Source organism: Vombatus ursinus, unplaced genomic scaffold, assembly GCF_900497805.2.
Source record: "Vombatus ursinus unplaced genomic scaffold, bare-nosed wombat genome assembly UNPS02015393.1, whole genome shotgun sequence".
Lineage (NCBI taxonomy): Eukaryota > Metazoa > Chordata > Mammalia > Diprotodontia > Vombatidae > Vombatus > Vombatus ursinus.
The window spans coordinates 45,211-56,977 of record NW_020955171.1 but is presented as its reverse complement, the minus strand read 5'-3'; the positions used below and the strand labels follow the sequence as shown (position 1 = coordinate 56,977).

Below are 11,767 nucleotides of genomic sequence, written 5' to 3'. Positions count from 1 at the left end.
TGTGCTTGTGAGCCCCCCCCCCCGAAACTAAAAATTTCCTCCGCAAACCTTAGTAAATCTCAGTCACCATGGCGTAAGTCCCAGCTTGGCGCACATTCATTGGTGGTCGCGGTCTTCCCGCTTGTCTCATCTCGATTGTCATTGGCAGTTTTTTGCGTCACTAAGACCTTAGATTCTCAAGCTACGCCCCCTAAGGTGTGGCTATTGGTTGACTTTAGTGATGAGCTTGGAGAAAAAGTGGGAAAAGGGGCGGCCGGGCGGGCGGGTTGTGGGGGGAGGGTTTGGGGCGCGGTGTAGTAATTTATTTGAAATTTGGCTTGTAACACATTTTGTATTAATGGTTACTTCTTCGTATCATCCCACCAGAGAAGAGCATTGCTGTGGATGAATCTACACAAGACAGCCTAACACAAAAAGGATTCGTTCAGGACCAAAGCACAGTCGTTGCTAACCTCATACAGGTACTCAGTGTTTCTACTTTTAGAGCAATGTAACCATATACTTAAAAAGTACTTTAAAAATTATGTTTATTATATGACCTTTAATTTTTTCATAATTTGTTAGTTTTGTCATGTTACATGTTTAATGACTTAATTGGAAAATAAAGTGAAATTTAAATTTTCCCTCTCGTAAGTACAATTGAAGTCAAATATGGATTTGAATGAACTTTTTTTTAACATTAACAAATTAGATTCGAGTTCTATTCTTGTTTTATTTTACTATGAGACTTAACTTTTATGCATGTATTTGGTTTCTATGATTTTAGTTAAATTGTTGGTGTGAATAATTTTGTGATTTTAAATCGCTTAACTGAGTCACAATTTGTTTTAGTCGACGTACATTGTCACATACAGTATGTTTCAGAAGGCGGCATTTTTAACAAAAGTTCCCCGACAGTGAAAGTAAAGGTTTTTTTTTTAATTGCCTTTAAAACAGATCTTTTTAAAATTACTGTAATCCACAAAAAGAAATAATTTTATGACCACCCAAGGTTCAATTTTAGGGCTCAGGAGTAAGGAAAGGCGTTCGGTTACAGGCTATTGTTCGGACAAAAATAACCCAAGTTACTTTGCGACTAGCTTTGGACTATACCATACATTTTAGTTGAGGGGGTTACGGAAATCTACCGGAGGCGTTTCTGAAGAATGATGTGGGGGGAAAAGGAACTATGCTTTAAGAAAAAATTAATTTAATGAGAGTGATCAGTTGCAGTGCCAGTAGTTAATGACATAGCTACAAAAAATTGGAAAAAATAAAAAAAGGTCTCCCCGTGCAAGTGGTTCAATCCTTTTTTGATTCCGTCATCCGTCGTAAGTCTTTATCATTGCCTTAAATACGCTATGTGTTGTTGTAGGGTGAGGATTCGACCGTTAATGTCTTGAAGGAGGCGGTAAGATTAATCCAGAAAAGGGATACTCCATGGCGTGGTAAAAAGAAAGCTAGTTGAGGAAAAGGTGGTTTTTAAAAACTTTTTCATTGTCTCGTGGAATTTTGAGAAGGGTGGGATTAAAGTGGGAGTGGGGTGACGGAGTGTGGCATGAAGGAAAAATTTATTTTAATAGAAATAAATCGTTACAGCAATAAATGTTTTGATGTTGTAGTAGTTTAATACTTTTTATGCAATTCTTTGGTTATTTTGGTCAGAATTTACTGCGTATTATAAAAGGGTGAATTTTTATCCTTTTGGCGTTTGGCGGTCTTTGTTTTTTACTAATCGGTTACGGTAGAATAGACATTTTGATTAGAAAGAGTAAGAAGTACTAATTAACAAAGTATTTGGTTTTAATTTGTGCTTAATGAAAAGTTTTAGCAGATGTCCGCCTCCGTGTGTTTCGGTTTTACTAGTTTCTTTAATTTTTTAGGGTCTTTATGGATTGTGGCGTTTGGGGATAAAGTTTCGAGAACCATTTAGTTGGAAATTTTTTATGAAACACAATTTCTTGTATTCTTTAAACTTGAGTGTTGAACAAAACTTATTGACCAAACTTAAGTTGCTTTTTAGTCATGTTCCACTTCGCATCAAAACACGGGTAACTTTTATTTGTGAGGGGAGGCGAAACAAACATCCGGGACTCTATAGTTTCGTCCGCCATTTTGTGTGAGGTAATTGAAACTCCGCCTCCTGGAAAGTGCTCCCACTTAAAAAATCCAAACTGTTTCCTCTCGTTTACCCTTTTATACTAATAGCAACGTTATTGTCCCCGACCCATCTTCTTAATTGAGACCTCATTCCCAGAACTAGTTTTTCCAAACAATTTCTTTTAAGCCTAAACAGCCCAAAACATTTATATAAATATAAATCTTGCCACAAATCAAAACCATTTTAACCATTTAATCCTAGACAGTTCACTTAAGCACTCTTTGCCCCAGTTGGTCCATCTATAAAATAGGAATAATAACACCCACTTAACAAAGTTGTAAAAATCACGCAAATCATTTTTCACAATACTCTGCACCTGAAGGGCTCTTATTAAATGCTTATTCAGTCCACTTCCCTTTTCTTTCATGCTCCCAAAGTAAAGCCAAATATTTACTATCAATATGCTTCACTTCAACAATAATATCTTTGTTCACCCCAAAAAACTGCATAACATCTTTCAATCCTTAGCCACGTCCTCATACTTTTACATTTGTCTAATTATTTGGGTCACCACAGTTCATTTACTGACAAATGCATTCCACTCTTCTTCCTCTTAAATTTTCAATTTACTCTCAGACTACATTTACCACTTAAAACCAAACTCATATATTTATCATTTCCATTTCAACAAGATGTCTAGTTCACCTTTGTCCAAGAAACGTTGCATGCCCAAGCCTGATCCAAAGCCAGGTTCCAGCCACTCTCCTGCCGACCTTGTACCTGCTGAAGCTCCCACTGCACCTGGTAAAGTAAGTATCTTGACTTAAACATCAGAAATGCTGAAAAAAACAAGTGCAAGTTGACATAGAACTTCCCACTAATCCCAATTCTTAATATGTCTTCAGGGAATGGCAAAAAATGGAAGTGAAGCTGATATAGATGAAGGTCTATACTCAAGACAACTGTAAGATCAAGTGAAAGACTATGGGGGAGTGGGGAATACAGAAACAAAATAAGGCAGGTTATGCAAAATAGACATGAAGGATTTAACCCTCACTCCCCCCACCCCCTTCTCTTCCCAGTTATGTCTTGGGTCATGAAGCAATGAAACGGTTACAAATGTCCAGTGTCCTAATATCTGGCCTACGAGGCCTAGGTGTTGAAATTGCTAAGAATATCATCCTTGGCGGTGTCAAATCCGTAACCCTCCATGACCAGGGTACTGCCCAGTGGACTGACCTGTCTTCCCAGGTAATCACTCAGTTCTGTTATCAGTTCTTTTCTCCCCTAAAAACCTTAAAGAGGTAAAAGTCCCTGGTAACCCAGCTAATAATTTTCCTTTTCTCTGATTCTCAGTTTTATTTGCAAGAGGAAGATATAGGCAAGAACCGTGCTGAAGCATCACAACCTCACTTGGCTGAGCTAAACACTTATGTACCTGTTTGTGCATACACAGGTCCCCTAACTGAAGACTTCCTAAGTAGCTTCCACGTATGCAGAAACTCTTTATCCTTCCAAAACTCCACCCCTGAAATCTTAATAAATGGCTGAGATTTCCTTAGTCCCTCCAGAATTCCCCATGTAGTCATCCCCATGGAATTCGCAAGATATAGTTCATTCTTATTTATCTGTCTCTTTTCAGTCCTATTATTTTTTTACTTCTGTTACCCATAGGTAGTAGTTCTGACCAACTCATCCCTAGAGGAACAGTTGCGTGTTGGTGAATTTTGCCATAACCAGGCTATCAAGCTTGTAGTAGCTGACACTCGAGGTCTGTTTGGGTGAGTACTACCATTCCTTTGAACTCTGCTCATCCTGGAGGGCTCCCTTAAACATTTTAGTGAAGTCATGTCTGCCAAACACACAGGGTTTTCTGGAACAGTTTCACCAGGGCATCTATTTCATATGTATGGGTATGATTTAATGGGTAGTCTAGGAGCAAACAGACCAAAAAGAGTACCAGTCATAGATAATCTTCTGAAGCAAACTGGTAAATTGTTAGGTAAGTCATCTTTAAAATATAAGACAAAATTTAGAACATAAAGTCTTAGAGCTATAACTTATGTCTATGGAATACAAGGTAATCCAGTGAAGAAAATCTGTATCTTCTGCAGGCAGCTGTTCTGTGATTTTGGGGAGGAGATGGTCCTAATTGACTCAAATGGAGAACAGCCACTCAGTGCCATGGTTTCCATGGTAACCAAGGTGAGGGGCTAAACATTGGGATACCTTGAGGCAGTGAAAGGGTTGGAGATATAGAAGGTAGATAGCACAGTTCCCCTAAAACAAAGCACATGCTCTTTCCGTTGACAGCCTGGTTTCTCTCATCTTTACTTAGGGTAGCCCAGGAGTAGTGACCTGCCTGGATGAGACACGTCATGGATTCGAAAGTGGGGACTTTGTCTCCTTTACTGAGGTACAGGGTATGAGTGAACTTAACAGCAGCCCACCTGTAGAAATTAAAGTCCTAGGTGAGTCAGTGGAGGGTGAAAGCATTTTTTTATTCAATGGGGCTACAGTTGAAAAGAGTATGAGCAGGACAACATCCTCTAATTCCTATCTTCTGGTCCTCCAGGCCCATATACCTTCAGTATCTGTGACACAACCAGGTTCTCAGACTATGTTCGAGGTGGCATTGTCAGCCAGGTTAAAGTACCCAGGAAGATCAATTTTGTGAGTCCTGTGAATGGGAAGTGTTAAAAATATTGTGATAGAGGTTAAGTCTGAATAAGGCATCTAGGATAATCTCTTATTCTCTGCCCTGACCCCATCTGTGCCTTTTTTTTCCCCTTTGAATAGTACTTGTTCCTATAATAACAAACCACAAAAATTTTTAGCATTCATTTTTACAAGTTTTTGAGTTCCAAATTTTTCTCCCTCCCCTCTTCTGAAAACAGTTGGCAGTTAACGGTATGATAGCATGTAAAACATTTCCATATTTATTAGTTGTGGAAGAGGAAACAAATCAAAAGTAAAAAAAAAAAATGCATCTCTGCCTTTTTAGTTTTCCTAGCTTTCTTCAAATCAAAGTCTTGTCTTCCCTTTTCCAGTGTCTCTACTGCTTGTACATTATTTCCCTTGAATAAAAACAAATGCTTTTCACCCCTTTCCTTTCAGAAATCCCTGGCCAAAGCACTAGGTGAGCCAGACTTTGTGATGACAGACTTTGCCAAGTTTTCACATCCACCTCACCTGCACATAGCTTTTCAGGCCCTGCATCAGTTTTGTAGCCAGCATGGCCGGCTCCCACGTCCCCAGAACCAGGTGCTTGTTTTTCAGAAAGAAAGGGATGGAATTGGGGTGGGGACCCTGGAAAAGAACACACAAGTGTTTTAAGTTTCATAGTTTCTTAGGAAGGAATTGCCTTTTAGGATGTGGTCTTTCTGAGGTAACATTTTCCCTCTCTTACCCTACTCAACAGGCGGATGCCACAGAAATGGTTGGATTGGCCCAGGTGGTAAATGAAGCTTCCACACCCCATGTGAAACAGAAAACCTTAGATGAGGAGCTGGTGCAACAGCTAGCTTATATGGCAGCTGGAGACTTAGCTCCTATCAATGCCTTTATTGGGGGTCTGGCTGCTCAGGAAGTAATGAAGGTAAGCAAAGAAATAAATTCTGGAAGCCCAGTTTGAAAGATGGAGAATGAGAGGATGATCTCCATGTTTTTTGAAATAATTCTGCCACATTTTACATTATGGTATCATGCCAGTGAGCTCTGGGCAATATCTTTGTTTAGTTCCTTTGTTCTAAAATGAATTCTGGATCGTGTTCAATTTTTGTTTTTGCAGATCTGTGCTATCCGAGCTAAGCTAAACTATGTGTCGTCCCATTACCCCCATAGCTTATGTTTATTGACTCATCTTACCTGTAATGTGCTGAGCCTCCTGGAGTTATCAAGCCTAAATGTGCTAGGCCAATTAGATCTGCATCCTTTGTTTCTGCACTATTGGTTATCCTGTCTTAGTTGATTTTATCCTAACTGACCCCTTCACTGAGTCTGCATTTTCCCTGTCTAGCTCAGTGTTCACTCCTTGAATCCTGTCTTAGGCTTATGTGTTGTCTTAATTCCCTAATCCATGTTAACCCATTTTCATAATAGGCTTGGTTGAACCTCCTGCATTTGTTTCCACCCTGCTATTAGGCCTGCTCGGGAAAGTTTATGCCTATCATGCAGTGGCTTTACTTTGATGCACTAGAATGCCTGCCTGAGGATAAGGAGACCCTCACAGAGGCCAACTGTCATCCAGTATGTATTTGTCTAGGTACCATAGTGAAGTAGGGAAACTTTTGTCTAGGCTTATTTACTTACCTGAATTGCTTGTTTTCTACAGCGTCAGACTCGTTATGATGGACAGGTGGCTGTTTTTGGCTCTGACCTACAGGAGAAACTGGGCAAACAGCGGTATTTCCTGGTTAGTGGCCCAGAGTTTTACATTGTATTCTGGCTACCCTTTAACTACAATCCATATCTGACTCCCACTCAGATGTTTCATTCTCTGTCTTTCTTTTTGTCCACACCCTAATTTTTTTTCTGTCTTTGTAGTACTAACTGTACTATGTACTACTAGTGATGTGGTACTACCCTAGTTCCTTTTTTCTCCGTTCCTTGTCCTTCCATGGCCATCTCTGTCCTCAGGTTGGAGCTGGGGCCCTTGGCTGTGAACTTCTCAAGAATTTTGCCATGATTGGCCTGGGCTGTGGGGAAGGAGGTGACATCATTGTCACAGACATGGACACCATTGAGAAGTCCAATCTCAATCGACAGTTCCTCTTCCGGCCATGGGATGTTATGGTAAGGATTACCATGTGGTAAGGTATGGCAAAAGTAGGATATATGAGGACCAAGTGTGTGTAAAAACATACACAAAGGTGCTTGGTTAGACTATTAGGGCAAAGGTGTGGACTTGGTGTTCTGTAGTGTAATTCTGGTTTGCTCTATGGTTTTCTAACCCAACAGAAGCTGAAGTCAGACACAGCAGCTGCTGCTGTGCGACAGATGAACCCACAGATGAACATAACCAGTCACCAGAACCGAGTGGGACCTGACATGGAACGAATCTATGATGATGACTTTTTCTGTGCCCTAGATGGTGTGGCGAATGCACTGGACAGTGTTGATGCCCGTGAGGATATTGAAATCCCCTCGTCTAAACTATTTTCATCTTGAATTAATTTGAATTAATAGCATGTTCAGGACTAGAGAATTGAGGACTGCATCTTGAGAATTTTGTTCAGTGTACAGGCTGGTGATAAGTTAAACTGCATAGTGAAAGCCTTTGAGCCTGTGTCTTGTAAGAAGAGGTTAAAAGAACTGGGGGATCCTTAGCCTGGAGAAAAGAAGAGGCATAGAGGCAGGTTAATTCTCTTAAAGAAATTGAAGGGCAATCGTGGAATAGCAAATTCAGTCTTTTTTGATTGAAAATTATAAGCAATAAGTGGAGGTTACAAAGATTTAAATTTAATATTGATGACAAGTGATACATTTTGAAATCCATGGTGATTGTAAGGAATTTGAACAGAAACAAGTTGATCACTTATCAGACATACTGTAATGTATTTCTTTTTTTGATGTGATTTGGATTGGTGACAGTCCATTCCAATTTAAATTCTTTATAAAGGAAAATAGGACAGAAATGGACAGTATCCATAGTTAAGGGATAAGACATTGAAGAATACATAGGATGACTGAATTAAGAAGGTGATAGGTTGGCACATCAGAGAATGAGGAGAGAACATTGTCAGAGAAATTTAACAGGAATGATGTAGAGGGTATTGTTGATCAGATAGAAAGCTTGGTTTGGGTGACCAGTGAGGTTTTTTTACTAATTCATCGTATTATTATGGTTTTTATTCCCAGTATTCTATCCCATGTGATATATTTTTCCTAGGGATTCCTTTCTTCTCTTACTTACAGGAATGTACATGGACAGACGTTGTGTGTACTATCGGAAACCACTGCTAGAGTCAGGCACACTGGGAACCAAAGGGAACGTTCAGGTGGTGATACCCTTTCTGACAGAGTCTTACAGCTCCAGCATAGACCCCCCAGAGAAATCCATCCCCTACTGTGTACTCAAGAACTTTCCCAATGCCATCGAGCACACGCTTCAGGTCTGAGAAATGGGTCAGGGACTTAGGGAGGTTTTACTGGGGGAGGTGGAAGTCATTAGGTCCTTTCCCTTAAATACAAATCCATATCTCACGCCACACAGTGGGCCCGGGACGAGTTTGAAGGCCTCTTCAAGCAGCCAGCAGAGAATGTTAACCAGTACCTCACGTGAGTGTTGTTGGTTCCTTACCCCATAATACTAGGTCCCTGGTCGAGGCTAGGCTAGACCAGGACATCTTTTACGTGTTCTCATTTCTCTGTGAGCTTAATTTACAACCCCATTTGAGGTTCCATGTGTCCCATCTGTAGATACTACATTTCTGTCTAACTGTAGATACTTAATACTCTAGATACTACGAGTTCTGCTTCAGGACTTTAAATGCTTATTTTCCAACCTGACCACCAGCTTCCGTCTGTTAAATCCACAGGGACCCAAAGTTTATGGAGCGAACTCTAAGATTGGCAGGGGCACAGCCCCTGCAGGTACTAGAGGCTGTACATCGGAGCTTGGTGTTGCAGCGCCCCCAAGAGTGGGCTGATTGTGTGAGTTGGGCCTGCCTTCATTGGCACTCCCAATATGCCGACAATATCCGTCAACTCTTGCACAGCTTTCCTCCGGAACAGGTATTCAACTCATGGTCCATCTCTCAATTGCATCTAGGCTTGCAGAAGGTAGGACGTTATCTAACCTGTGGATTCCTGCCTTTTTAATCTCTGGCAGCTCACAAGCTCTGGCACTCTTTTCTGGTCTGGGCCTAAAAGGTGCCCCCATCCCCTTACCTTTGATGTCACAAATGTGAGTATGACACATGTATATCAATTTTCTGGGGTCTTGGGAAATGAATATCAAATCTTAACACTTAAAAATAATAATTCTGGATTTTGAGTTCATGAATCTAGGTTAAAGTCTTAGCTTCGCTCTTACTATCTATGTGATTTTAGGTAAGTTCTTATTCTTTGAGTTTTAGTTTTCTTTTCTCAGTGGGTAATCACTTAAGGTTCTTTATCACTGACACCATGGTCCTGTGAATCCTTTTTTTGTTTTCTCCCCACAGGCTCTGCACCTGGATTATATCATGGCAGCTGCTAATCTCTTTGCACAAACATATGGACTACCAGGTTCAAAGGACCGGGCTGCAGTTACTACTCTTTTACAAACAGTGCATATCCCAAAGTTTACTCCTAAATCTGGCATCAAGATTCATGTTTCTGATCAGGAACTACAGAGTGCTAGTACCTCTGTTGGTGGGTACCAGTCATTTTCTCCTGTCTCACTGGGATTATTAATTTACAGTCTTATCTTGAAACATTCCTCTCTTTGTCGTTTCTCCTCACTTTCCTAGGTGATAGCCACTTAGAGAAACTGAAAACTATGCTACCTAGCCCTGAAAAGTTGCCTGGTTTCAAGATGTGCCCCATTGACTTTGAGAAGGTGATAGCGGGTGCTGTGGGCCCAGGATAATTCAAGGGGAATGTATGTTTTTGTGTGTGTATATTGGTTAGTGGAGGGTTTTATGCACTCCTTATTTGGTAAGTGCTGACAGTGTAAGGTTCCCAGCTATCCTACCTAAACTTCCCCTATATAGGACAATGATAATAACTTCCACATGGATTTCATTGTTGCTGCTTCTAACCTACGTGCTGAGAACTATGATATTCCACCTGCTGACAGGCACAAGGTGAGTTCATAACCTCAGCTGTCATCTTCATATGTGTGTATAGTATGAAGATACATGTTTACATATGTGTTTGTTACACATGACAGTAAGCATTCATGTTCATGCTCTACTCTTAAGACTGACCAAAAGCCTGGGGTTTTGGGGGGACATATCTGATACCTACAGAGCAAATTGATTGCGGGAAAGATCATCCCAGCCATTGCCACAACTACTGCTGCAGTGGTTGGCCTTGTGTGCCTGGAGCTATATAAGGTGGTGCAGGGACACCAGCGGCTTGAAGTTTACAAAAATGGTTTCATCAACCTTGCCCTACCATTCTTTGGCTTCTCTGAGCCCATCGCTGCACCCCGTCACAAGGTAACACCAAGATGTTTAGTAATTTATTAAAGTAATAAAGGTTTGGTCGTAGGAGAAGGGAAAATAAATCTTTATGGGGATGAACAGAGCTGATTATAGATGTGGGGCCTTCCTAATTACAGTATTATGACCACGACTGGACTCTCTGGGACCGCTTTGAAGTCAAGGGCCTACAGCCTGGCGGTGAGGAAATGACCCTGAAGCAGTTCCTGGACTATTTCAAGGTACAGATTTAGGAGATAGGGATGAGTGGGCCAAGGGAGGCGGTGGGGTTGGCATTTCTGATCTTGATTTCCTTTACTCCTACCACAGACAGAGCACAAATTGGAAATCACAATGTTGTCCCAAGGTGTGTCCATGCTCTACTCTTTCTTCATGCCACCTACAAAGCTCAAGGAACGACTAGATCAGCCGTGAGTTTTCCAGAACAACTGTTGGAAATCTTAAGGAATCCTTTGGTTATATATAACTCCTACCTAGGAAAATTGTTTGGCCCAGTTTTGTTACATTTATAGGATAATAAGTTCACTCAGCTTTAGAGGCCTTTTTAATAGATAATATTTGATGACTTTATAAAATAACTTGGCACGAGCCATTGGGAGGTGGGAAAAAGTTCTCAGAGATAACTGTCTTTGGGGACAAAATTCTTTGTCTCCTATTTTGGACCCCAGAATGACAGAAATTGTGAGTCAAGTGTCAAAGAGGAAGCTGGACCGCCACGTGCGAGCATTGGTGCTGGAGCTCTGCTGTAAAGATGATAGTGGTGAGGATGTGGAGGTGCCTTATGTGCGCTACACCATCTGCTGATCCTTGGCTGTTGTTTTTCCTACTCCTCCTCTTACTGTTCTTTACCTGCTACTGCTTAACCACCTTCTTTCCCCAATAAGACTAGCTAAGTGGCCCAGATCCACAAGTCCTAGGCCACTGGTTTAGCTCTGCTCAGTTTAGCACTTAGGGCGTGTGGGGAACCTTTCTACTATTGTTTGAAACCTGAATTCAAAATAAAAGAGTTATTAAACGAAACCATTGGTAACACTTTTATATGAGACAGACTGAGCTCGTTTTATGGTCCTCTAGTTCAAAGGAGGAAGTCACAGACATCTCTTCTGAACTCTATAGGTGGTAGGTGGTCAGTGGTCAAGATAGCTACCTAAATTGGCTATGGTTACCTAGGCCCTTCTCTGCAGAAAAAGGAACTAGTTCATTATCTATTATTTCTTTTATTCTTCAGAATTCTGGTTTAACAACAACAAAAAAATCCACATACCTGAACATCAGCTAGTGTCAGTTACAAGTGTTCACTATAAAAAAAGATCAGCAAATAGAGGCGGGATAGATGATGAGGTAAATGGAGTATTTTGTGTTCAACTTGGCTTTAAAATTAAAGGATGAGGAAGGGACCTTCTTTGTGTTCACAGCCAGTTGTATGAGGGCTTGACTTGCAGTACTATATGCATTGTCTTCTCAAAAACTCCTTGCATGTCATCACACCACTTTGGTTTTTGAGCATTCCAGGTATTCAAAGACAGTGATCTGCTTA

General features: G+C 40.8%; 1 protein-coding gene across 6 annotated transcripts; it reads left to right on the top strand.

Annotated features, from left to right (window-relative positions):
* Positions 1-299: 299 nt before the first annotated feature.
* LOC114032017 (ubiquitin-like modifier-activating enzyme 1) lies at positions 300-11,250 on the top strand. 6 transcript variants are annotated; one of them, XM_027847224.1, is made up of 28 exons: positions 300-461; positions 1,355-1,390; positions 2,003-2,103; positions 2,773-2,889; positions 2,986-3,044; positions 3,163-3,331; positions 3,437-3,571; positions 3,755-3,861; positions 4,195-4,285; positions 4,419-4,551; positions 4,656-4,753; positions 5,198-5,344; positions 5,502-5,678; positions 6,224-6,328; positions 6,414-6,494; positions 6,719-6,874; positions 7,040-7,205; positions 7,997-8,193; positions 8,295-8,359; positions 8,620-8,815; positions 8,913-8,987; positions 9,247-9,436; positions 9,535-9,623; positions 9,778-9,870; positions 10,036-10,227; positions 10,350-10,451; positions 10,540-10,640; positions 10,899-11,250. In XM_027847224.1, exons 4-28 carry the CDS (start codon positions 2,773-2,775, stop codon positions 11,032-11,034), a joined length of 3,177 nt encoding a protein of 1,058 aa, XP_027703025.1. In that variant the 5' UTR covers positions 300-461; positions 1,355-1,390; positions 2,003-2,103; the 3' UTR covers positions 11,035-11,250. The 6 variants fall into 6 exon arrangements, with proteins under 6 accessions (XP_027703025.1, XP_027703021.1, XP_027703024.1 ...); XM_027847220.1 differs by having other exon boundaries at positions 1,355-1,454; XM_027847223.1 differs by lacking the exon at positions 1,355-1,390.
* The last annotated feature ends 517 nt before the right edge of the window (positions 11,251-11,767 follow it).

Bases quoted from the DNA above. Each gene is read 5' to 3' on its own strand.
- LOC114032017 (XM_027847226.1), top strand. From the start codon at position 2,773: ATGTCTAGTTCACCTTTGTCCAAGAAACGTTGCATGCCCAAGCCTGAT. The intron at 9,437-9,534 runs GTGGGTACCAGT...TCACTTTCCTAG, and splicing joins GAGTGCTAGTACCTCTGTTG to GTGATAGCCACTTAGAGAAA. The intron at 9,624-9,777 runs GTGATAGCGGGT...TCCCCTATATAG, and splicing joins GCCCCATTGACTTTGAGAAG to GACAATGATAATAACTTCCA.